General features: G+C 37.5%; 4 protein-coding genes across 4 annotated transcripts; 2 read left to right on the forward strand and 2 right to left on the reverse strand.

The window, feature by feature from the left end:
• Nucleotides 1-1,467: 1,467 nt before the first annotated feature.
• On the forward strand, nucleotides 1,468-6,826 carry LOC122082199. The gene is made up of 2 exons (XM_042649672.1): nucleotides 1,468-1,737; nucleotides 6,354-6,826. Exons 1-2 carry the CDS (start codon nucleotides 1,531-1,533, stop codon nucleotides 6,609-6,611), a joined length of 465 nt encoding a protein of 154 aa, XP_042505606.1. The 5' UTR covers nucleotides 1,468-1,530; the 3' UTR covers nucleotides 6,612-6,826.
• On the reverse strand, nucleotides 3,029-3,612 carry LOC122081256. The gene has a single exon (XM_042648286.1). The coding sequence runs from the start codon at nucleotides 3,402-3,404 to the stop codon at nucleotides 3,198-3,200; it is 207 nt and encodes a 68-aa protein (XP_042504220.1). The 5' UTR covers nucleotides 3,405-3,612; the 3' UTR covers nucleotides 3,029-3,197.
• A 2,513-nt stretch (nucleotides 6,827-9,339) lies between the features above and the next one.
• LOC122082739 lies at nucleotides 9,340-10,086 on the reverse strand. Its single transcript, XM_042650485.1, has one exon. It carries the CDS (start codon nucleotides 9,788-9,790, stop codon nucleotides 9,578-9,580), a length of 213 nt encoding a protein of 70 aa, XP_042506419.1. The 5' UTR covers nucleotides 9,791-10,086; the 3' UTR covers nucleotides 9,340-9,577.
• A 2,483-nt stretch (nucleotides 10,087-12,569) lies between these two features.
• LOC122081456 lies at nucleotides 12,570-13,398 on the forward strand. The gene has a single exon (XM_042648598.1). It carries the CDS (start codon nucleotides 12,979-12,981, stop codon nucleotides 13,186-13,188), a length of 210 nt encoding a protein of 69 aa, XP_042504532.1. The 5' UTR covers nucleotides 12,570-12,978; the 3' UTR covers nucleotides 13,189-13,398.
• The last annotated feature ends 10,291 nt before the right edge of the window (nucleotides 13,399-23,689 follow it).

Raw genomic sequence — 23,689 nt, forward strand, 5'->3', positions numbered from 1 at the left:
CCACTAAGGCCCACAGATCATAGGCCCGGCTTCTTTGTTAGCCTCCATTCGCAAGTAAGCAACCCACATACACAAAGCAGTTTCACAAAAATTTGAACAGTAAAAGCGCCTAATTTTCAAGTCTAGAGTTTAGATATGGCATTAGCAATTAGTATGGGTTTCAAATTTTAATTTTCCAAAAATAAATAAATAAAAGGTAAGAGAATGGTACCCTATTGCTGTAGATACACACCAATGTGTGAGTCAATGGGAAGGCATGCCGCGGTAGCATGGTCTTTTTGAATTTTCTATGTTTAGGCCAACATGCATGCGAACGTGTAGCGTTCTTTTAGAATCTGTTGGTGCCAATGGATTAAGGTATATTTGGGCTGATTCTTATCAATATATCATATCGATACCATTTCTGATTAGGGATCAGATTGGAATCAATCAGGAGTGATATGAGTTTAAATATCTTGAGCACGCATCACAGATCTACAACACTTTGGCATTTTTTTTTCCTTTAAATAGAAACAAAATTTTATTCAAAAAATTTTGACAAGGAGGAACTCCTGTCGAGATATGAGTTATTTACAAGAAAAGGAGGGAGCTGAATCCACTAAGTATGAGAAAGACAAAATTTAAAAACACCACTTGCAAGAAAGTGAGCTTCCCTATTAAAACTACGTGGAATGAAACAAAAAATAATTGAAGTAAAATCTAGAGAAAACACAGAAATATCTTTGACTATTTTTAAGGTTGCCCAATCAAAAGAGGTAGAAATGACGTTGAGAGTCTGACAATTAGTAAAATCAACAAAATAGAGAATCCCAAACTTTTAGCTAAGAGAAGGGCATTACGGATTCCTTCGGCTTCCATGGTTGCAACTAAATGACCCCAACCAAATTTATACTTACCAAAAAGTGAATCCAAAAAAAATAAAAAAATAAATCCAAGTTTTATTTAAAAAAAAAAAAAAAGAATTTTTGATGAGTAAAAAAAATTTATAAAAGAAAGATAGAAGAAAGAATAAACAAGAGAAGACAATCATCCCCCTATTAGACAGGCCTATGGAAAGTAGAGCAATGCCAACAAAACAAGCGAAATAGACCCCTGCATTACAAAAGGAAATTGAAAAGGAACATTTTTTCATCCGAAAAAAATGCTGTCACAGGATTAAGTAGCCTTTATCAAAAAAAAAAAAACAGAATTAAGTAGTATGGGGGTCTTTAAAAAAAAAGAAAAATTTGAATCCAAGTAATCAGGAATTATTTAGCGCTTAGCAAATTTTCTTATCCAACGTGTCATTAGATTGTGCAAATGGGACGTCGGAAAGGGAATGAATCCCAAGTTTACTTGATTCCCTAAGCTTCACTTTCCACATGGCCATCAGCTAGCCTTCTTTCTCCTTGTCCTCTATTCCAATCGACAAAGACCAATAAACCTCACCTTCCTCTTTAAAAACCATCTATCTAATTCCCACTCGCGCCAGTCACAACTTCCAACTTTCAGGCTCCAGCACTAATCAATCATCTATCTAGAGAGAGAAAGATGTCGGATTGGGCACCAGTGTTCGTGGCCCTCGCGCTGTTCGTGCTGTTAACGCCGGGTCTGCTATGCCAGATGCCGGGGAGGACCAGGTTCGTTGAGTTCGGCAACTTACAGACCAGTGGGACATCGATTCTTGTTCACTCCATTCTTTACTTTGCTTTCATCTGTATCTTCTTGCTTGCTTTTCGACTTCACGTCTACCTTGGTTGATCATCATCATCAGCTACATTCATGGTGGACTTCCTTCCTTCCCCTTACTCACCCACCAAGGGTCTCTGTTCTTTGTGCTATTATTAAGGAGTTCTGATCATATGATGACTTGTTATCACAATTGATTTCTTTCTTTATTGTTATTATATGATTTTGTGAACTATTGGATTTGGATTACTTACTTGTATTTGGATTACTTCAAGGACTCGTAATTATTCAATGGAGAACGCCTGAAGCTATGATTCTGTTTTCTATTCTAGGAATTAAAACTTCGAACTTAAACAAAAATATTTTAATCTGGGCAGATTTTTTGATTTGCAGCTGTATTTTATCAGTTTATGGAAAGAAATTAAGATCTTACTTTGACTAGTTTAGCTTATGTCAATTCCTCTGTGGTCCTTGCCCTGATCGATTAGGTGGCTAAAGAAGTTATAAGTCTTTTAGCTTCAACTCATTTCAATTAAGCCTTACTCCAACTTCCACATTTCACCTTTCTTCTTTGGTCTGGGGAACTATTCTATAATGCCCAAATAACTAGAGAGCAACAGTGCTTGAACTAAGGTAATGAGCCACTAAGATCTCCTGCAAATGGTGTTGTTTTCCTGGGAAACATCAGAAATGGATGGAGAATTGACAGGCATAGACACAATAGTGGAACACCTGAGATCTCACAGGCAGGGCTGTGGAGAAATAAAATCTAATGCCAATTTGTCATGGATCTGACAATGACAAAGCAACTCAATAATCTGGCTTCCCAACTCAAATGAGAAGAGTCTATAGGACAAAATAACTAGAGGGTTTTAACTTATTTTATTGTTGTTCATGCCATGGTTCACCTCTTGGATTTGGCTGCTCTACCAACTAAACATACCAGGGCAAGGTGGATCATGAACCTTGAACCTGAATTCTGGAGAGTGTGTGTCCTTCTGTATTTGGCTGTTACATAGCCCAAAATATTCCCCATAATGTGTCTCAGCTGTTCAATGCACCAACCTTAGTGCTGCTTCTGTTAAAAAGCTAGCAATTTGATCATAATTGTTATATAAACTGTCCTTGTGTCTGATCTCATAGGCAGCTCAATGCTATGTGCAATTGATATTAGTGTAAGATCTTTCAAATTTGCAAATATAGATATTTGCATATTTGAAAGAGGAAATTATAGAAGGAACTGATGAAGATTACATGATTTATAGTGACTAGTTGATGCAGGGTTAGTTCCTCTTCACAGTGAGGGCAGAACCATGCATTTTTCTTCTAACTTCTGAACAAGTAAATCCTAAAAGCTCACTAACTTGAAATATTCAGCTTGGGTATCCTCTCTGTAAACAGCTCAAGCTGCAAATCTGAGAGATCAAAGGTCACATGACAGACATTTCATCTGAGAAAATGAGATGAAGTGAAAAAGGAAAAATTGGAGAGACACTAGTATTGAAGAAAATCCATTACTCTCTACAAAATTAGACATAGAGATGTACACGAAGAATAACAAGGAACAGAATAAGGAGCAAACCGTAGATGATTGCGTGAACTAAAATGGAGACAAGGCTTGTCTTCATATTAACAAAATCAATGGGACGATTCTTCCCTGGCATTTGGAAGATCACTCCTGGTGTGAGAAATGCAAATAGTGCAACTGCTATGATGAGAGCTGCCCAATCTTTCATTCTACTTACACTTTGCTTAGAAAATGCTGACCCTTCAGCCACAGTCCTTGTCCAAGTGAGGGAACTGAAGAAGAATGGATTTCTTCTTCTTTTTCTTCCTCAGTGGACCAGAGAAGCTTCAAAGGAGATATATTAGCAGCAACTCTCCTCTGTGTGCGTATGTGAGAGAGAGAGAGAGAGAGTAGATGCCTGTTCCAATTAAAGGGGCTTTGGTGGATTCCATAATCATGTCCACTCTTTCTTCCATTTGAATTTTGGGATGGTAAAAGCAGAATAGGAATCCTATAAAGTGAGAACATCAACCCTCCACCATCAGTATGGATATGTTTGTTTATTTGTTATTCAAAACTCAAAAATCCATTGAGGAGTAGGCATCGTTTTTTCTATACATATTTATGTCAAGCAAATAGCTTAATGCGTTTGTCATGAGTGAGATCCAGTTGGGTAAAGTGCAGTCACCAATCAACAGTTAGCACTTAGCGGCATTCAGAGCCAGATGAAATTTGCCGTTAAGAAGAGGTGAATTATTCCATTTCTTTGACTGCGAGTCAGGACAGTAGCAAAATAATTCCCCCTTGGTGGTTAGGGTTCTTGATTATGGTAACCCTTTTTTTTCATATTGTGTCTGATTGAGCTTCGATCAATTTTGATATATTCCCGGACAATTTGAATTAGAATTGAAAGGAGACTAATTTCTTATCTCAAATCTGAATCTGAATTTTCAAAGTTTGCACCTTCAATCCCAAATCTTAACAGACAAACAATAAAGTTTATAGGACAAAGTTTATCAGTCATGCCGCATTTTCTGAATTTTCTATGTTTTAAGTGCATGTTTGGGAGAGCTTTGGGTAGACTTACAAAAGCTAGTTTCCATAAGCATTAAAAAAAAAAAAAAAAAAAAAAAAAAAAGGACATATTCGTAAAAAATTCAATTACATCTTAGATAATCAATTTGATGGGGAATGTGCAAACATTTGAGATTTGAAAATGATAACCTCGTAAAGATGTGGGCCCCATGGCTTGATTTTAATTCAGGAAATCCTTCTTTTATGAGGTTTCTAATGCCCACAATACTATGTGACATGTTAGGATAGAAATTAGTGATTTTAAGTCATTCTTGTGAAGTTAGCAGAAAGTCTTTGAGAATTAACCAAAATAATAAACAACCAAATTTTATGTGATCTCAATTATGCTTTTCCTAACCCAAATTGAAATTTCATAAAGTTTAGGCAAAACTTAACCCCATGCCTAAGGCTATAACTTCACTTGAGGAAAAAAAAAAAATCAATCTAAATGCATGAATCAAGCCTTGGTTATCAAGCAAAAAAAAACCACTCTTCAGCTGTACACTTTTACTTCACATATCAGCACAAATTGGAAACCACCAATAACTTTTCTGGGTGAATAAATAAATATATTAAACCTAAGGGGGGAAAAAAATAGACAATGTCACCAAGAAGCATTAGGCCTCAAACAAGAAACAACACAAGGATTACTAAAAAATCAAAACTGGAACAACCAAATCTCCCTAAAAACTTTCAAGAGAAATTAGATTTTCCCACCAGTTGAACAAAGAAAATAAGAGGCAAATTTAATGAGGCGACTTTTTTGCCTCCACCAAGTAGAGACTTGAGTGTCTTTCCAATGACGATCTTCTCTTTTTGCCTCAAATGTTGTGCATCCTCTACATTTTCATTATGTTCTATCACCTCCTCAGTATCGTCTAAGGAGGCTTCGTCTATATTGTTATCATGTTCAATCAATTCCCCAGTATCAACTAAGGAGGCTGCATGCCAATCCATGATATGAAAGAATGATAATCTGTCATCTGAATTTGCCTCATTGTCGAGATTCGAAAATGCTATAGGGGCTCCAAAAGCTCGTCCGAGGGAGCAATTGAAGGACTATCAGCCTTAGGATCAAGATTCAAGTTACACTGAGGGGTCATAGAGATTGACCTTTTCTTCTTCCTTGTGGAAGAGGATCAAATAGGGGAGGTATTATATTTTCCTTCGAAAAAATCTTACAGACCCATATCCTTCAACGTTTTTTTGGTAATATTTTAAATCACCAATACCTAAAGATGCCTATCAACAAAATATGTCTAATGTGACAAAGTTAATTGCCATATTTCAATTCAAGTTCACGAAGTTTCCATGGTTGCAGTAATGTAGCTGCAACCCTGTTACAGCCAAAGAAATGGAATCTTAAAAGGCATTTTGAAAAACACTAAATCTTAGGAGGGTATTTATAAACCCTAGGGGAAGTGAGTTACTCCATTTTTTTGGCTGCCATAGGGGTTGCAGCTAGATTTCTATGGTTGTAGTAGCTGCAACCTATGTGGCAGCCCTTTGAAATGAAATGTTAAAAGGACATTTTGAAAATACTAAAACTTAAGAGGGTAGTTGTGAACCCTAGGGAAAGTTAGCTATTCCATTTCTAATTTTTTTTCCCAGCAACACCTGTCAAATTCTTGGTCCTTGGTCCTTGGTCCTTGGTCATTTTCTAATTTTTTTTCCAAGCAACACCTATCAAATTCTTTACTCGTGGTCCTTGGTCCACTATTGGCCCAACCCAGATTGAGAAAAGGTTTAAACTTAAGAGGCGAGAGTCGAGAGTCGAGGCCTGCAAACTCTAATTAGCCTTACTTCTTCATTAAGTTGTCTAAGATTCCTTTAGCCTTCAATTCTTTCTTTTATCCACATGAGAGAGAGTTGTCTTTTTACAAACTTGGTATCTAACCTTGCTTCATCAAGACTTTGTTTGTGATCAACACATGGAGCATAGAAATTTCACCCTGCCAACGGTCATATATACTTTACTAGACTTGGTGCCGTTTAATCTCAAACCCATCCACTGTTTGTCTTCAAGTGAGGGAAGGAGGCTCCCAAAGTGTTCGAGACTTCTGAGTCCACTGTAGAGTGAGAAAGGAAACCGTTCGTCGCATAGATCGCACTTCTCTCTCTTTGTTTCTTTCTTTCTGGAAGAAGATCGAAAATGGCGGATTGGGCACCGATTTTGGTAGGGGTGCTGTTATTTGTGCTGCTCTCACCGGGTCTTCTCTTTCAGCTACCGGGGCATAGCCGCCATGTGGAGTTCGGGAGCTTCAAGACCAATGGCAAAGCCGTCGTCGTCCATACTATCATCTTCTTTGCTATCTTCACCATCCTCATCCTTGCGGTCGGCGTCCACATCTACACTGGCTGAGACGATCTGATTCGATCTGATCTGGTAAAACTTTTTTTTTTTTTTTTAAACAGAACCTAATTCCTCATGCTGTATTTGTAATCTGTACAAGGGTTTAGGGTATCTTCCCTTATTTAATTTCTTTTTGTCTGTGAAATCAATTCGTCCCTTGTTACTATTGGTTTTGTGCGTCAAGGAACGAATCTATCGGGAAATCATCATTGCTTATTTCGCCACCCCTGCTTCCCCCTTTTCCTCTGTTTTTGCCCCCTTTTTGCTCTTTCCTCTTATTAATGCAGTGCATTGCATGCATCGATGATATTGTGCTTTTCAATGCATGATGAAGCAAGAACCAGACTAAGACGCCATTAAAAAATCATGGCTTGGGGAAATGGAAACTGGGAAATAGGAATCTCATATTCCATTGCCTGCGAGCACCTCTTCCTGTTAATGTATTATTATTTCATCCGTTTAAGTTAGGACTAAGATTTAACCATGATTGAATGAATGAATGGTACCCAGATCAACTGTTTTGTTCTTACTTCTTACAGACCCTTTACACCATTTGGCCCTTGGCCCCGACCCAGAAAGATTCCACAACCCAGTCTCTCATCGAAAAAGAGGGGGTATTTATTCCCTCTTGGGCCCTTGGCCCGTCCATGAGCCATGATCCAAGAACCTTTGCTTGGCAAAGTGGCTTGCTGGGTATCGAGGAGAGCAATGCGGGGAGTGTGAGTGGAACTAGTGGTGCAGCATTGCACATGGCCACATGCGACCACTATTATAGGTATTGTGGCATATGGCTTCTCAAGTTTGCCGTTCAGGGTTCAACCTTGGACAAGCGGTGGAAATTACCAAACTGGAGTATGTTAGGTGTAGAGGGAGAGGGAATTTTCAATGAAATGATGAAATGCATAGAGATCAAAAGGAACATCAGCAGCGAAAACACTTTGTTGGGCCGACATTGACACTGAGAATTACCCTCTGAGCTGATGGTACACCGGACCATAGGATGAAGGGAATGATTCTGATAGAAAGCAACGAGAAGTGGGGTTTAATTCAAAACAGAAAAACAGGTTACAACTGTAATAGTCTAATTTTAATAAAATTTTGATTTAAGAAAAAAAAAAACTTGTACCTGTTCACGTGTATAAAGTATATGGTATCCATAACGGAGTATTAGATTCTATTTCTGATGATAAGACCCAGAAATTGCGAAATGATCACTTCACCTCGGGAAATGAAAATTTTAATTCATATTGGATGCCCATGTGTGCAGTGTGCACTATCATTTGCCTCACACTAAGGCAAGTGCTATGCCCTGGTTATCTAAAACAAATTCTTATCCAAAAATTACAACTCCTTTCATTTCACATTTATCTTGACCCTTATTATTATTAAGGCTGGATCGCTGCCTAGTTACATGATCACTGTATCAATGTAAGGACCAATCAAGGGGTTGGAATCGCTACCTAATCGCAATTTAAGCCATTTTGCTCTCGAATTACTCAGGTAAGTCAGAGGCCAAATGTTGGGATTGGAACAGTAGTGGCAAATGTTAATGATGTCTAGACTCTGGAGTCAATGGTGTACATTCTAATTTTATAAAAAAGAAAATAATGTAAATGCACGGTATGAGATCAGGGATCGATCACCTTTGAAGTCGATACGAGATAAAAAATGGATGGACTTCGATTACACAGTTTTGCCTCTTTTTTTTTTTGACAATTTTATCCCTGGTTTGTACTGTTCCATCAATACAACAATCGACCTATATCCGACCTATATCAATACCAATTTGGATCACCTGATGATCGATCTGTGTTCAATACCTCAAACCATGGTCCATTGGGTTTTGTAATTGAAAGGTTACTAACTGGTTCTGGTACGCCTTATCTTTTTTTCTCTTATAAATGAAATACTCCTTAGTAAATGCTGGATTGAGGCAAATAGATAAAGCAGTAAGGTGAGGGCATCACATGACTTTTAAACTATCTGGTTCTTCCTGTAATTTCTTTCATTTTAATTGCAACGATAGAGTAGTATGGTTATGGTTGTTGTTGGACAGAGCAAGCAAGGTGAGGCCACCATGGTCCTCCAATGTAATCTCAGGCATTATAAACCCTCTATACAATCAAGGTTAAAATAATAACATTTTGGGGAAAAGAACACTATTTAATTCGTCTAGCGTTTTCACACCCAGTTGTGTCTACCTAGCATGAGGGTTCCCTTGCTAATATTTTTATCTCGCATGTAATTGGATGGGATCTTAGGCATTTTTTTTTTTAACTTTCTCCTTAACCAACCCCTCCCCCCACCCCTCCAACACACCCCCACCCCCACCCCCACACCCCCCCCCAAAAAAAAAAAAAAAAAAAAAAAAAGTAATTTTTGGTGTGACCTAACCAGCAGTAGTCATGTGTACATTCTCCATTCTATCTTTATGACTTGCTTGGGCATACATTCGAACAAAATTCAATAAAGTTTTTATTTTTTCCATGGGCATACGATGCTATAGCCTATAAGTGTGTATTTCCATCTCATAGTGTCTCTTTTCATTAAGGTTTCAATAAATTAATATACTATTTCATTATTCATTATTGGCTTGACGTATAAAATACAAATATAAGCAGCAAGAGTATGTTGGCCCTCTCTCTATACATATAATTGAAGAACTTGTTTCTGATTTTGTTGGATATAGAAATGTGCTTGTTTACATTTATAAACATAATTAGGCTTCCAAGTACCATGAGAAAACTTTCTTTTTTCCGAATTAAATCAACTTTTTTTTTTCTTGGTAAGACTATTTGATCAACTAAGATGTCAATCAAAGATTACAAATCAATAGAAAAAAAAAAAAAAAAAAAAAGGAAACCCATCTCACAACCGATTTGCTTTACAGGAAGTAATGAGTAGGAGAGGGAGGGGGAAAGAGAAAGGGAAAAAAGTTAAAGAGTTGTTGAGGGGAAGTAGTCATGAAAGATTGATCAACCTGAGAATATATGAATATGAAACGCAATGATCAAGATAGTATATATACAGAAGTAGATAATGGCATGAACTAGAATTGAAATCCCACTGGTGTACATGTTCCCAAATTCCACCACCCTTGCCCTTGCTGGTAGCTGAAACAGTAGCCCTGGTGATAGTAGTATGAATAATCCCACCGCCACGACCGCCGGTGCCCAATCTGTAGTCATATCTCTATCAGCCTCTCTCAATTGAAGACACTAACAGGCAAGCTCTGTGCAGGGTTTTGTAGGGTGAAGATTTTAACTTCCTTAATGGAGAAGGAGAGGAGGATACTAAACTTAGAGAGAAAGAAGACAAATGTGAAGGTGCTAAGGTGGGCTTCTCCCTTTATGGCCGGGATAGGGATATATGGAAAGCAATTCCTTGTTCACCATTCCTGGACTTAGTTGCTTCTTTTTCATATTTGCTTTTGAGATTTATGAATTTGTAGCTTTAAGCTTTTGCATTCCAAGTTATTAAAAGAAAAAGAAAGCGAAAGGAGAAACAGATCCAAAAAAATTAAAGAGAAAAATGGCATGTGCAAAGGTGGATTAGAAAACAGGTTGGTTTGGATTGCTTGCTCATTTGGTTTTCTTCTTTAGGGAATTCTAATATAGCGTAGGCCTTGCGCAAGAGGTAATGGTGAGATAGAGAGTAGGCCTTGCGCAAGAGGCAATGGTGAGATTGCTTCATTGTGACTTGCCCAGTTTAAATTGAGAAGTAACATATGATTGAAGGGTTTTAAAAACAGGTTTTGATGATGGAATCAATTTATCAATTCCGATTCAGATCAACTTAGAAGCAGCCATAATCCATGCCAATAACCCTAGAATTGATCATTTAATAATAAAATCAACTGATTCAAAGGATCTTTGAAGGAATATTTTGATTTGAAGAAGTAAAAATAGGGATCGGTCCTAATCGATTCCAAGGTGAATTGACAATTCTCAATGCAAGTCAATGATTTTTGAAACCTAGGTGGGAACCTTGTGCAATGGATGTGCCCTTAAGTGTACTGCCAATGAAAAGCTTAAGGGATTGTAGGCTTTTCATCTATTAAAACACATGATCCTAGGAAGGAGCCTTGTTGGGATCAACTCAACGAGTCTAAGGATTCTTCACCTAGGTGTACACTATTTATGAGATATGGGTCTTGATATACCATAACATATATACTGAGACCTAAGAATGGTCAAGGGCCAACAAAGGACGGATCGAACCCTTTATCGTCGTTCCTAGTAAACGGGCTTGACCAAAAAAGCATAGACCATCCGACCATCTCTTGATCGACCATAACCATGACTGTTGAATGTTATGAAAGGGCAGCTTTGCTCTTAGGAGAAGAGGTAACCAATAGGAAAAGACCCCGAAGCCACTATAAAAGGGGCACAAGACAACTAGAACAGGTACGCACTCTTAAGGATTTTAGTTTACTCCACTTAGAATCATACCAACACTCAACTGACTCAGGCATCGGAGCCTTCTTCCCGAAGGGGACTTCGAGTCAGTTACTAAACTCTGTGTGCATGTAGATCTCGATCCGTGTGGGAATTCAAGCCATTGATCTAGCATAAAGACGGAGATGGGCACTAACAAGTCTTATTATTAAATATTTTTTTTTAATTTATTTATCATCTTAAAACATGTGACGTGAACAGCATAGATGAAGTGAAAACCTTTTCTTTTGGACAAATTTTTCTTTTACTAGTAATGGAACGATAGAACGGTCCAAATGTGACCCCCATCATTTTTCACCACTCCTGCAAAAGCGATGGACCATAATATTCCCATTCACGATGGTCTTGTTTTTTTTTGGTCGGTGGGGAGGGGGGGTGAGAGGTTGTTTGAAGGCAAAGTGAAAACCATGGAGTCTTTAACTCATCTTAATGAATCATTAAGGCCCCATTTGTGTAACAGGGAGTTACATTGGGTGGTATAATTGTATGAACTATACCACCCTGTGGCTTTTAAAATTGTTCGGTTATCAAGGGTGGGGTTTTCAAAAGACAACTTTCCATTCCGACTAAAAACTCTCGCCCCCATCTCTATGTGGGTCCCACTCCCATTAAAATCCCACCCCAGGCACCCGGCTAAACAAACGGGGCCTAAGGGAGACCTTTTTATGTAAGTAAGAACTGAAAACCATACGCCATGGAAAAAAAAAAAAACAGAAAAGAATAGAAAACCATAGAATCTCCATACTAAATTGAGACGCACACGCTAGCCAACCTATTACTTTTAACGCTAGCTAGCTTTTTAGTAATTAGTTTGTTGTGTCGGTGAATTTATTTTATTATTTTATATTTTGTAAGCAAAGCCACGAAGGATGGCCAGGTGGATACCCAATACGGAACCTAGGGCTGGAAACTGTAAATCGGCAGGTCAAATCGGATGCCAACTGAAACTGACCGCGTTCAGTGAGGAATTCGTTTATCATCTGAGAGGAAACGAGACGAGCAGGGTTTGGTTCAACCCAGTGTTCCAAAAATTCAGATTCGATTGAAATTTGTTGCAACCAATCCAAATCAATATTCCAGGTTTTTAATCACGGTTTTACATAAGGATGCTAATTGGTTCAATTTTGATTAATCGAATTAATCCGATTTGGTTCAAGGTATAAAAATAAAAACCAGAATCAAACCATTTAAACTATTTTAGCAGTATCGGTTTGTTTTATAGTTGAATTGCGTAAATTATTTTGGGCCCACCAACATATGGTGTATGGAACCGACATCAGAAAGTGAATGTGACCGTTATAAAATTCAAACAGTCCAAGTGATGAAGAAACGACACGTGTGTATTGTTAACTAATCAGATTTGCTTCCACCTGACACGTTGTTAAAAACCCACAACAAATTCAAACTCCACAAACTCCCAATTGCAAATAGAATAGATCTCGACATGTTATGACGCATCTCACCGTGAAAGTGGAGTAGCAGAGAATATCGCAGCTGTCCAATTTCTGGAGAGAATAAATGCCAACGTCACCTTAGCTGTGGTCTACACGTGTCCGTTGTCTAAACTCTAAACCGAAAGGTGTCGTGAACTCGTGATCGATGCGATGCCGCTTGTTGCCTCATACTAAACCAATCCCTTTTTGTTGCCTTAACCTTCATTTTTCTTCTTCGACATTCCAACGAACATATCATCTGCAACCAAATTACAATTTTTTTTTTCTCTTTCTCTTTGGTATCTTCTTCTATTCTTACTCGCTCTTACCCAGCATTTTTGAAGTACAAACCAACCCTAGTCCCTAGAGTACTTCTCTTACATACTCAAGTGGGTGGCTTTTCTTTGAGATTTGAGAACAAGTGAGTTGAGATACACACACACAGATACACGGTAGAGGAGGGGTTCGACAGATCGATCGAAGGAAATGGCGGATTGGGGGCCAGTGTTGATAGCGGTGGTGTTGTTCGTGCTGTTGTCACCAGGGCTGCTGTTCCAGATACCGGGTAAGAACAGAGTGGTGGAGTTTGGGAGCATGCATACCAGTGGGATCTCTATCATCGTCCACACCATCATCTACTTTGGTCTCATCACCATCTTCCTCATCGCCATCGGTGTTCACATCTACACTGGCTAATTTTATTAATCTGTTGTCTCTACCAACTTTATAATCATCCATCCTCTGTTTTTTTTAATCTGAACTTAATCATCTTTACAGCTCTCTAGATATGTTCTCTTCTTTATTTTTTTTTTTTTATGTTACCGCTGAGTATTAGAGTGAGGGTTCTATGTATGTGAGTGATTTTGTAAATTGGGTTATTGAACTGATTGATATTTGAGTGATCTCCATCTGGTTATCGCAGTTGCACTTGTTTCCTTTAGTTCCGTTCTTTTTCTTAAATCTAATGATTCTTGAGTTGTCGCGATCTTCTGTTTAGTGTAAATTTGATTACTACCTGTTGCGTGGCTCTGCACACTCTGTTCAGAGTGTGACAACATGCGATACATTTTTTAACACCGCACCCCTTTAGTTGGTGCGCTCTCATTGGCCAAGCGTTGATACAAAGGCCACGCTATAGAATTTAGTCAAAACTTAATCAAAAGATATGAAGGTTGCTTCCGGAGTTTTCTTTGCTAGACGCTTCCAGAGTTGCTTGGAACTTAAGAGGCTATAATTGAATATCAAGATAGGAAAAATAAGAGATAGGATCCGTTGTTGGTATCAAGAGAGGAGAAATAAGAGATAGGATTCGTTGTTGGTATTGTTCGAGTTTAAAAATATATTATCATAAGTATACGGTATATTATAGTCAACGGATCGATTATAAGGAGATTAGTCACTTTATTTTATTCATTCTAAGTATAACGAGAGTGAACAAGGGATAGTTGATTTTAAATTACGGTCCTAGAACATGCATATAAATGAAAGAAAACGATCTACACATTCAACATCTAAATTAAACAATTCTAACGCCGGATTACTTTAATTAGAGAAATAAAATAAGTGTAGAAAATAACAACTAAAAAAAAAATCTATAATTAATAAAACTAAACTAACAAATAAAAAATTCAAAAAGAAAACAAGTAAGTAAAGAAAAATTCTCAATACATCGGTCGAATTTTCGGAAGAGGCACTACTGTAGGCATCATCTTCAATTATAATACATATATAAATAAGAACACAAGGGAAAAAAAAGCATAAAATCCTAATTCCACTACTTTTATAAAAATCTTAATTCTACTAATAAACATAACTTGATTATGTGTAAGCTGAATTGAAACTTTGATTGATTTGGAGTGATGGTATTGAAATATAATTGTTGATGAAGAGTTTGCTCTCTTGAACTTGAAAATTCTTGATTTTTATCACTGTTGTAACCCGGCAGTCACTGAGAGGGGGGGTGAATCAATGAGTCCAATTCCGATCCCCAAAAACCTGTCTGATGTCTGGCCAAGAAAAACCTGATATACTTGTCCCTGTTTGCACACAGTCGTATGCACACTCAGCCTCTCATAGGCACTTCTAAGTATGCACATCCATTCTACATTCCACGCACTTCAATATAAAATGCAAACAACAAGCACCCACAACACAGGGTTTTTACGAGGTTCTGCAATTTTCCTACATCCCCGAAGTAGTGCCTGTAAAGGCTTCATACCTACTCAATACACTACTTTTGACTGCACCCACAGTCGGGAGTACCCACACCTAATTTTCTCAAGCCGAAGCTGAGATGGCACTCGTAGTGCCGATACAATGTGTAGCACCCACTACACGGGAGCACCCACTCCCAGTGCTTAGCACTCACTAAGCACACAATAAATAATACAATTAAATTGGGCTTATATCAATGCCCTACAGTCAAGCTCTGCCTAGCATATGCATCCACAACTAGCTAGCATGCTTACAGTTCATCCACAACTAACCTAGCATGTATACATTCATCCACAACTAACCCTAACATACATACATACATGTAATGTAAAATCAAAGGTTAGAAAATCTCACAACCGATTGCCTGGGATGACTGGAAACTTGTACTGACAAGTTTGGTGCTCACACCTTCTCTCTCCTTGGCTTCTTGCTCTTCAAAGCAAACACATCCTTGCTTTCTTCTCTTCTTCCTTGGCTTTGAGTTAATGTACCATTAACACACTTCAACCACCTCTTTTACCTCCTTTAATGGCCTAAGAATATTTATCATCAAGAATGTATGTTCATTCAAGGACCAACAAAGAGGGGGAAGCTTATCCTACCAAAACCGTAGCCTCCTTTCACTCAAAACCCATTTTTGTTGCTTCCATAGTGTACGGCTTGAAAAAACGAAGAAGCTGCAACTTGGTTCACCCAAATCCGAGTTAAAATGAGGGAGATATGACCATTTGAAGTTGGAGCAATGAGATAGCCTGAAATGGAATCTTCATAGGGGTGGCGTAGGCTACACCGGCGACGCGCGCAACATGGGCGAAATCTGACCGTAGATCTCATATAAAAGATCTTGTAATCTAAGTCGTCGGATTAAACCAACGGACAATAGATCCAAACCATTAAATTTGAATCTAGATGACGTCATCATGACGTAGGCGCGGACATCGTCAGAAGTGTTGTCGATCTATGATTGGTTGCTATTCCGGATTTTAAGGGAGCTTGTCTCCCACTCACAAAAGAGAAATGCATATCGACTGTTGGATCCGAATCCTCTATGATGCTTTAATCAGATTTCATGAGATCATTAATATCGGAATCTTTTTTATACCTTCTATACACGCGCGAAACACCACAACATACCTTGATAAGGTGTAGCGCCAGTGCATCAAGAATTATGCACCTAACCAATCAAATTCTACGCGCAAGCATCTATTTCGTCCATGTCAACGTAAAATCTCAGCAGCCTTTGGATGGGCATCAAGCCTACGTGGTCGAATCTTGGCCATCCATTTCACTTCCCTTTACTCCTCTTTATTACAATCAAGCCCCTACCTCCATATATTTTCAGTGCTTAAAGACCCCTTGCAACTCAGACCTTCAAAATCTTTAAATTACACAAAAGCCCTTCAAATTAAAAAAATAAATTCTGAAAAATCCACCCAACACCGAGAGCAACTGATGGATTTTTGGTTTAGATTTTCGAACCGACTTTACGGAAACATTTCTAATTTTTTCATACGATATCCGATCGAGATGAAACGAAGTGCGTTGGAATCGTAACTGGATGATCTACGACTTTTCAAAAGACTCAATCATCTGAATCATCCATGTAAAAAGACCAAAATGCCCCTACACATTTCTAATGATGTATCTTTCTCATATGGAATCGGAATGTGATGAAATCAGAACCATTGGAAAGATTGTATTTTTTTTTGTATTGTTACATGTAGAACACTTCCTTTAAAAAATTCATCTTCAATGCCGAAACTGCCCTCAACTACCACAAATGCCGTAACTTCTTCATACGGTATCGGAATGTGACGAAATCAAATGCAATGGACTAGGTAAATTACAATCTATCTTTTTCATGAAGAACCGATCTTCCAAAAATATCATTTTCACTACCAAAAATGCCCTCGATCGTAAATAGGTTAATTTTACCAGTTTTGACCCAAAAACCCGCACCACCTATTAATGATGTATTAAACCACTCCATGTATACCAAGATGCTCTGTTATCTCATCGGTGATACTGGACACTGCCATGTCATCATTTTCATCCACGTCACCCAAACTGGCCACGTCATCACTGCCACGTGGCCGAGTTGCCAACAAGGACAACCATAAAATAACAATCACTTGAACTAATTCTTTCCTAAAACCTAGAAAATTTGAAAGCTAGAACTATGGATTGCACTAATTAAATTAAACTAAATTATGAACTAAATTAACAAAATAAACTAATAATTAAACAAACTAACAATTAAAAATTGAATTTCATTATCATTAATCACTTGAAGAAACATAAGGAGAGAGAGAAGAGAACTAAGCATAAACTATAAAATAAATTAAGGGGAATAGTCCTTTTATGAGGGGAGAGGAAGGGACTTTTATAGGGCTTTGGTCTTGCCTCATTCCTTCTAAAAGTCTTCTTTAAGAAAAGAAAGAAAATTAAATTAAATTAAATATTGGTAAAAATTCTAATTCTTTGAGATATTGTGTGAGGAAAGAAAGAATCTGTTTTCAAAATTAACAAATTCTATTCATTTCATGTACTATTAACCAATATCTTGCAATCTTGACTAAATCAGAAAGGAATCTATGTATAACATCTTCAAGGTCTTGTGAGGTGACAAAGAGAGAGAATAATCTTTCGAATTTTGTAGGAGAGAATGTGGTACCAATGAGTGGGTCCCAGTTTTGGACAAGTTAGTTCAAACTTGGATTGATTCTTGATTCACTTTAAGCACTTTCTCTTGTAGACTTGGAAACTAAAATATAAAAATAAGAAAAACAGAAATAGTATTATCCAAAGTGGGGAAAAATGTACACTTATATCCTTAAGATTTCATACATTATTGTGTTCATCAAATTCTCCTATACTTGACTTTTGCTCGTCCTCGAGTAAGACAAATAAATAAAAAAACGAAAGAAAAAACCAAACTCACTTTTGTAGAAATCATGGTTGCATTTAGCACATGCAACAAGTCTTTAAACCTCTAAGTTACCTTAGTGGACGAATTGTGTCTCGTGGGTGTTTGCAATGAATATGCCCCAAAAATTCAAATTAACTTGAAAAATTACCATTTAAAGTTTTCAATAACTAAAAAACACACACCCTTTTTAAATTAGAGTACATCAATCGAGGAACCCCAACACTTGAACTTTAATACTCCATCTAGATTTAGGAACAATCACACATCTCAAATAGGGATGACACTTGTATCTTCTAAAGCAAGACCAATCATAAGGCAAACCACATTGTAAGGTAGGGGCCATGAACTAGGGTTTTGGAGCGTTAACCAATCATAAACAACAATGCATAATAGTATCATTTTTATTTATTATTTATTTTTTTATTTTTAGTAAAGAATTTATTCTACTCCACTACATTTGACCTGAATAACATGGTGAAGCAAATACCAGAAACCCAAGTTACTAAGTAGCTTCGTTTTATGAATATGCTAACAAAGACAGTGATGCTAAGTTCTTTTCGAAAGTGTTCTTTTCTAAGAGGGTCGATCAAAACACCCCGCTTTATGAGGTGCAGTGTTCTGTCTAGCTCCTAGAACTTCTATACTTACTTTATATTTTTTGACTGATTTTCACTTTCTTTGCATATCCATATCATATATTTTTATACCATGCCAAGAATATGGTCTCAACTCCTAACCTAAGAACAAGGACACCAACTAACAAATGGTCCTACACCTTAAGATAAGTATCTCTAAATCATTTAAGTGAGGTCCCACTTCAAGACATATACTCATTACCGTCCTCTCAATAGGGATTATAGTACCAAGATGGGTCCTAGATCTCAATTTTTTTTTTTTTTGTAAGATGTGTATAAAGCACCGAAAAACTCTTAAAAGTAACCTCAAGTTCTAAACAGTCAAACCCTCCCCCATACTTAAATTGTGCAATGTCTTCAATGTAGAAAAAAAAATGATAAGACAAGAACAAGAAGGACAAAAGAGAGAAAATTATCAAATGTGATCAAATATCATCATAAAGAGGTTCATAGAGAATCATGACTTCTGCATCATACATTGAAGGCAACTCAAGGAATGGCTTCAGACGGTGCCCATTAACTTTAAAAATTTTCTGAGTGGATTGATTCATGACCTCATGACTTTTACGACACCATGGGGGAATACTGTTTGTACAAGGTAAGGACATTCCCACAAGAACAAAGTTTTCCTGAAATGATATGCAATATAGAATTGTACAACAAAATTTTATCACTAGGCATAAAAGATTTCCTAACAAAGTGCCTATCATGAAAAGCTTTAGTCTTTTCCTTGAAAAATTTTGCACTATCATATCATCATTTTGCAATTCCTCTAACTCAGATAGTTAGAGACCTCTATGAGCTCCTACGGTAGACAAATCAAAACTGAATTTCTTAATCACCCAAAAGGCATGATGCTTTAACTCAACAGGAAGGTGGCAGGCTTTCTCGTATACCAAACGGTATGGGGATTGACCAAGTATGATTTTGTAAGTAGTCCTATATGCCCACAAAACATCCAACAGATGGTTAGACCAATCCTTTCAATTTGGGTTAACTGTCTTCTCTAGAATCTGCTTGATCTATCTATTGGACACTTCTACCTGCCCACTGGTTTAGAGGTGGAATAGGATAGCCAACTTGTGGGTAATCTCATATTTCTTCACTAAGGCCTCAAAAGGCTTATTACAAAAGTGCTTTCCCCTATCACTAATGATAGCTCTAGGGGTACTAAATCGAAAAAAAATGTTTTTCCGTAAGAATTGAATGACCACCTTATGGTCATTGGTCTTACAAGCACGAGCTTCAATCTATTTGTACACATAGTCCACAACTAACAAAATATATTCATATCCACATGACTTAGGGAAGAGGCCCAAAAAATCTATTCCTCGAATATCAAAAACCTCAACCACGAGGATTGGTTGAGATGCATCATGTTTCTTCTACTGATTTTTTCTAAAGACTGATAAGAAGGATAAACTTTACAATAAGCGAAGGTGTCCTTGAAGAGACTGGGCCAATAAAATCCACATAGCAATCCTTGGCCGTAGTCTTTGTAGGCCTAAAATGGCCATCACATGCCTGATCATGGAAAAAGGAAATAATATAATGGTGCTCATGATCAGGGATACATCTCCGGATAATTTGATCAGGGCATGATTTAAAAAGATAAGGATCATCCTAAAATAAATACTGAACCTGTGAGTGAAAACGGTACTTCTCTTGGGAAGACCAATGATCCGGAGTCATGTTTGTAACTAAAAAATTTACAATATTTGCAAACCAAGTTTCACTAGATGCTGCAAAGAGTTGCTCATCGAAAAAATGCTCGTTAACTAGAGTATTCACAGTCAAAGAATTGGGTAACTGGGACAAATGGTCTGCAACTAAATTTTCACTGCGTTTCTTATCCTTAATTTCTAAGTCAAATTTCTGTAAAAACAAAACCCATCTGATAAGACGTGCTTTGGCATCCTTTTTCTGAATAAGGTACTTGATAGCTGCATGGTCAATGTAAATAATTACATGAGAACCTATTAGATATGCACAAAACTTTTCTAATGCAAATGCAATAGTTAAATTTTTTTTTTCCAGTTGTGGTGTAGTTCAGCTGTGCATCATGAGAGTTCTACTGGCATAATAGATAATACGAGAAAGTTTATCAACTCTCTGCCCTAAGATTACCCCTATATCAAAATCAGATGCATTATACATTAATTCAAAAGGCTCAGTCCATAAAGGAGCTTGAATAATGGGGGTTGTAGTCAATACATTCTTTAATTGCTCAAAGCACATAAGGCATTCACTATTCAAAGTGTTGCTCTTTAGCCAAAATATTGGTGAGAGATCTAGCCATGTGACTAAAGTTCTTGATGAACCGATGATAGAACCCTGCATGACTTAAGAAGGAATGAACGTCCTTAACTGACTTGGGAGCTGATAAATTGAAAATTAAGTCCACCTTAGTTCTATCGACCATGATCCCTTATTTGAAAATGACATGACCCAACACTATGTACTGTGTAACCATGAAATGACATTTCTCCCAATTGAGGACTAAATTAGTCGCTTTGTATCGTTTGAATACTAAAGAAAGATGATACAAACAATTAGAAAATGAGAAGGCATGAATAGAAAAATCATCCATAAATACTTCCAAAAAGTGCTTCACCATATCAGAGAAAATGCTCATCATGAATCTTTGGAAGGTGGCAGGGGCATTACAAAACTCAAAAGGCATATGCCGATAAGCAAAGGTTCTATAGGTACATATAAAGGTGGTTTTGTGTTAGTAATCTAAGGCAATGGGAATCTGGTTATTGCCGGAATAACCATCAAGGAAACAATAATACTCATGTCCGGCTAACCACTTTAACATTTGATCAATGAAAGACAAAAGAAAGTGATATTTCTAAGTTGTCGCATTTAACTTCCTGCAATCAATGCACAGACGCCATCTTGTTTGGATATGGGTAGGGATCAACTCATTTTCAACATTTTAAACTACTGTGACCCCTGACTTCTTTGGCATCACGTGCATTAGACTTATCCACTCTCTATCAGAAATAAGGTAAATGATACCATGATCCAAGTACTTTAAGATCTCTTTCTTGATAGTTTCTTGCATCATAGGATTAGCCATTCTTTGTGGTTCCCTAGAAGGTTTTGAATCCTCTATGAGGTGAATATGATGTTGAACGATTGAGGGACTAATTCCTTTATGTCTGTCATAGTCCAACCTAAGGCTTTCTTATTTTCTTTAAAAACTTTGATCAACTCTTCCTCTTGACTTGAAGTTAAATCTAAGGCGATAATAACTGGTAGAGTTTGATCGTATCCTAAGAAGGCATACCTTAAGTTAGAGGGTAACTCTTTCAAATCAAGCTTAGGGGGCTCAACAATTAAGGGTTTAGAAAGAGAATTTGATAGATGACCAATGGGCTCCATGGGTGTATGAAGGCTCTAAACTTCATAGACGAAATTTGTAGTATCATCATCTAATTCTTCCATATACTCTTGATATTTTGAATCAAAATCAATGTCAAAAGTTTTAATAATATCATCAGAAAAATTCTCAAGTATATTAACCTCTTCATCAATTGTGGGTTACTTGTCTAACCTATACATGTTAAACTCCATAGTGTGGATATCCTTAGTAGACCATTTTGATAATTGATTAATACATTGCTGGTAGTCATGAATGGTATTCCAAGAATGATATGGATCTCATCCCTAGTGGTGAAGAGTTTGATGTCCAAAACAATAAAATCATCTGAAAAAATAAATTCTCCTACCTTAAGTAGGACATCTTCGACCATCCCTTTTAGAATCTCGACAGAACGGTAGACCAACTGGAGAGTGGTCTCTATGGCTTTCAAATCTCCTAATCCAAGTTGCTAATAGATATGATAAGATAGAAAGTTCACACTTACACCAAGGTCAAGTAAGGCATGATTAATACAAGTTTTGCCAATGACACAAGCGATGGTGGGACACCTAAGATCCTTATACTTGGTTGCTATAGGTTGTGTAATCATTGAACTAATATTAGCTACCAAGAACGTCTTTTTGGGCACACTTGTGGTGCGCTTGTGAGTGCATATGTCTTTGAGGACTTTGGCATAGACTGAGATTTGAGTTATAACATCTAAAAGAGGGATGTTTACCTCTAGCTTCTTGAAGACTTCTAAAATTCTTTCCATTGAAGTTGTCTTCTTCTTATTCATCAAACGGTTAGGATAGGGGACAAGAAGAACATAAACAATGTCAGAAGTCCTCTCATTAATAGAATTATTTTTTGTGACTTCCATCAAATCATCCATAATTTCTTCAAGTCCATCTGACGAACCTGGAATGGGCGGCACAGTAGTTGCCTCGATAGTTGGAGGGTCAATAGAAAAGTCAGATGGTGGAGAAGGAGTGGTACCATTTTGTAGATACTCTCAGCCATTTCATAAGGCATATACCGCGTTACACTGGTTAGAGGGCCTTTGGTGTTGTTGACTCTACAACATTGAGTTGAGAAGTAGGTAGCCCTTGTGGAATCAGCACCTGATGTCTAGGATTCGGCTTTGGCTACTAGAATTTTTTTTTTCTCCTTCTCATGCATGATTGTGACAAGTTGGGTGAGTTACCTCTCTACATTATTATGGCTTGTCATGAGAAGGGCCATGCTTTTTTCTAGCTCACTAATTCTTTCCGCCTCTCCAGTGGATGTAAACCCTGGGGGTTGTTGATAAGGTGCTTGGAGAGGGGGCCTAGCAAAATTTGACTGAGGGCCTAAATTAGGCCAAGGAAAAAAATGAAGTGGTGGTGCAAAATTGGGCCTTTGGGGATTAGGCTGCCCTTGGTTGTGAAATTTGGATAGACCTCCTTGATTCCCTTGGCTCCATGAAAAATTAAGGTGATTTTTTCACCCTGGATTGTAAGTATTGCTAAACGGGTTGTTCAGGTAAAGAACATTAACACTTTCATTACCCCCAGAACTGTTGGGATATTCTTCCATTATATGTCCAGGGGAGTGACATCAATTGAACATAGAGACTTGATTTTGGACTTGGTGGACTAGGGCATGTGCTTTAGGGACAAGGGCTTCTATTCTCTTAAGGAGGCTATCTAAATGAACCTCATTGGCTACTATCCCATCGATATAGTACCCATTACCTCCTATAGTTCTTATTTCCCTGGGTAGACTTCCATTCTCTTGTCTTTTCAGTTAGGTCAACAAAAAAGTTTCAAGGTTCGTTTTCGTCCGCATAAGCTATGAAGCCTGTAAGACACATAAACTCTAACATCTGCTTGGTATGGTAGTCTGTCCCTTCATAAATTATTTGGCAAAGATGCCATTTGTCAATACCATGGTGGGGACACTCTTGGAGAAGGACTTGGAACCTTTCCATGAGTCTGAAAAATGACTCTTGAGGTTTTTGTCGGAACTGCATGATCTCGCTCTTGAGTTTGTTTGTTTTATGCAAGG

Source organism: Macadamia integrifolia, chromosome 6 (genome assembly GCF_013358625.1).
Source record: "Macadamia integrifolia cultivar HAES 741 chromosome 6, SCU_Mint_v3, whole genome shotgun sequence".
Classification (NCBI taxonomy): Eukaryota; Viridiplantae; Streptophyta; class Magnoliopsida; order Proteales; family Proteaceae; genus Macadamia; species Macadamia integrifolia.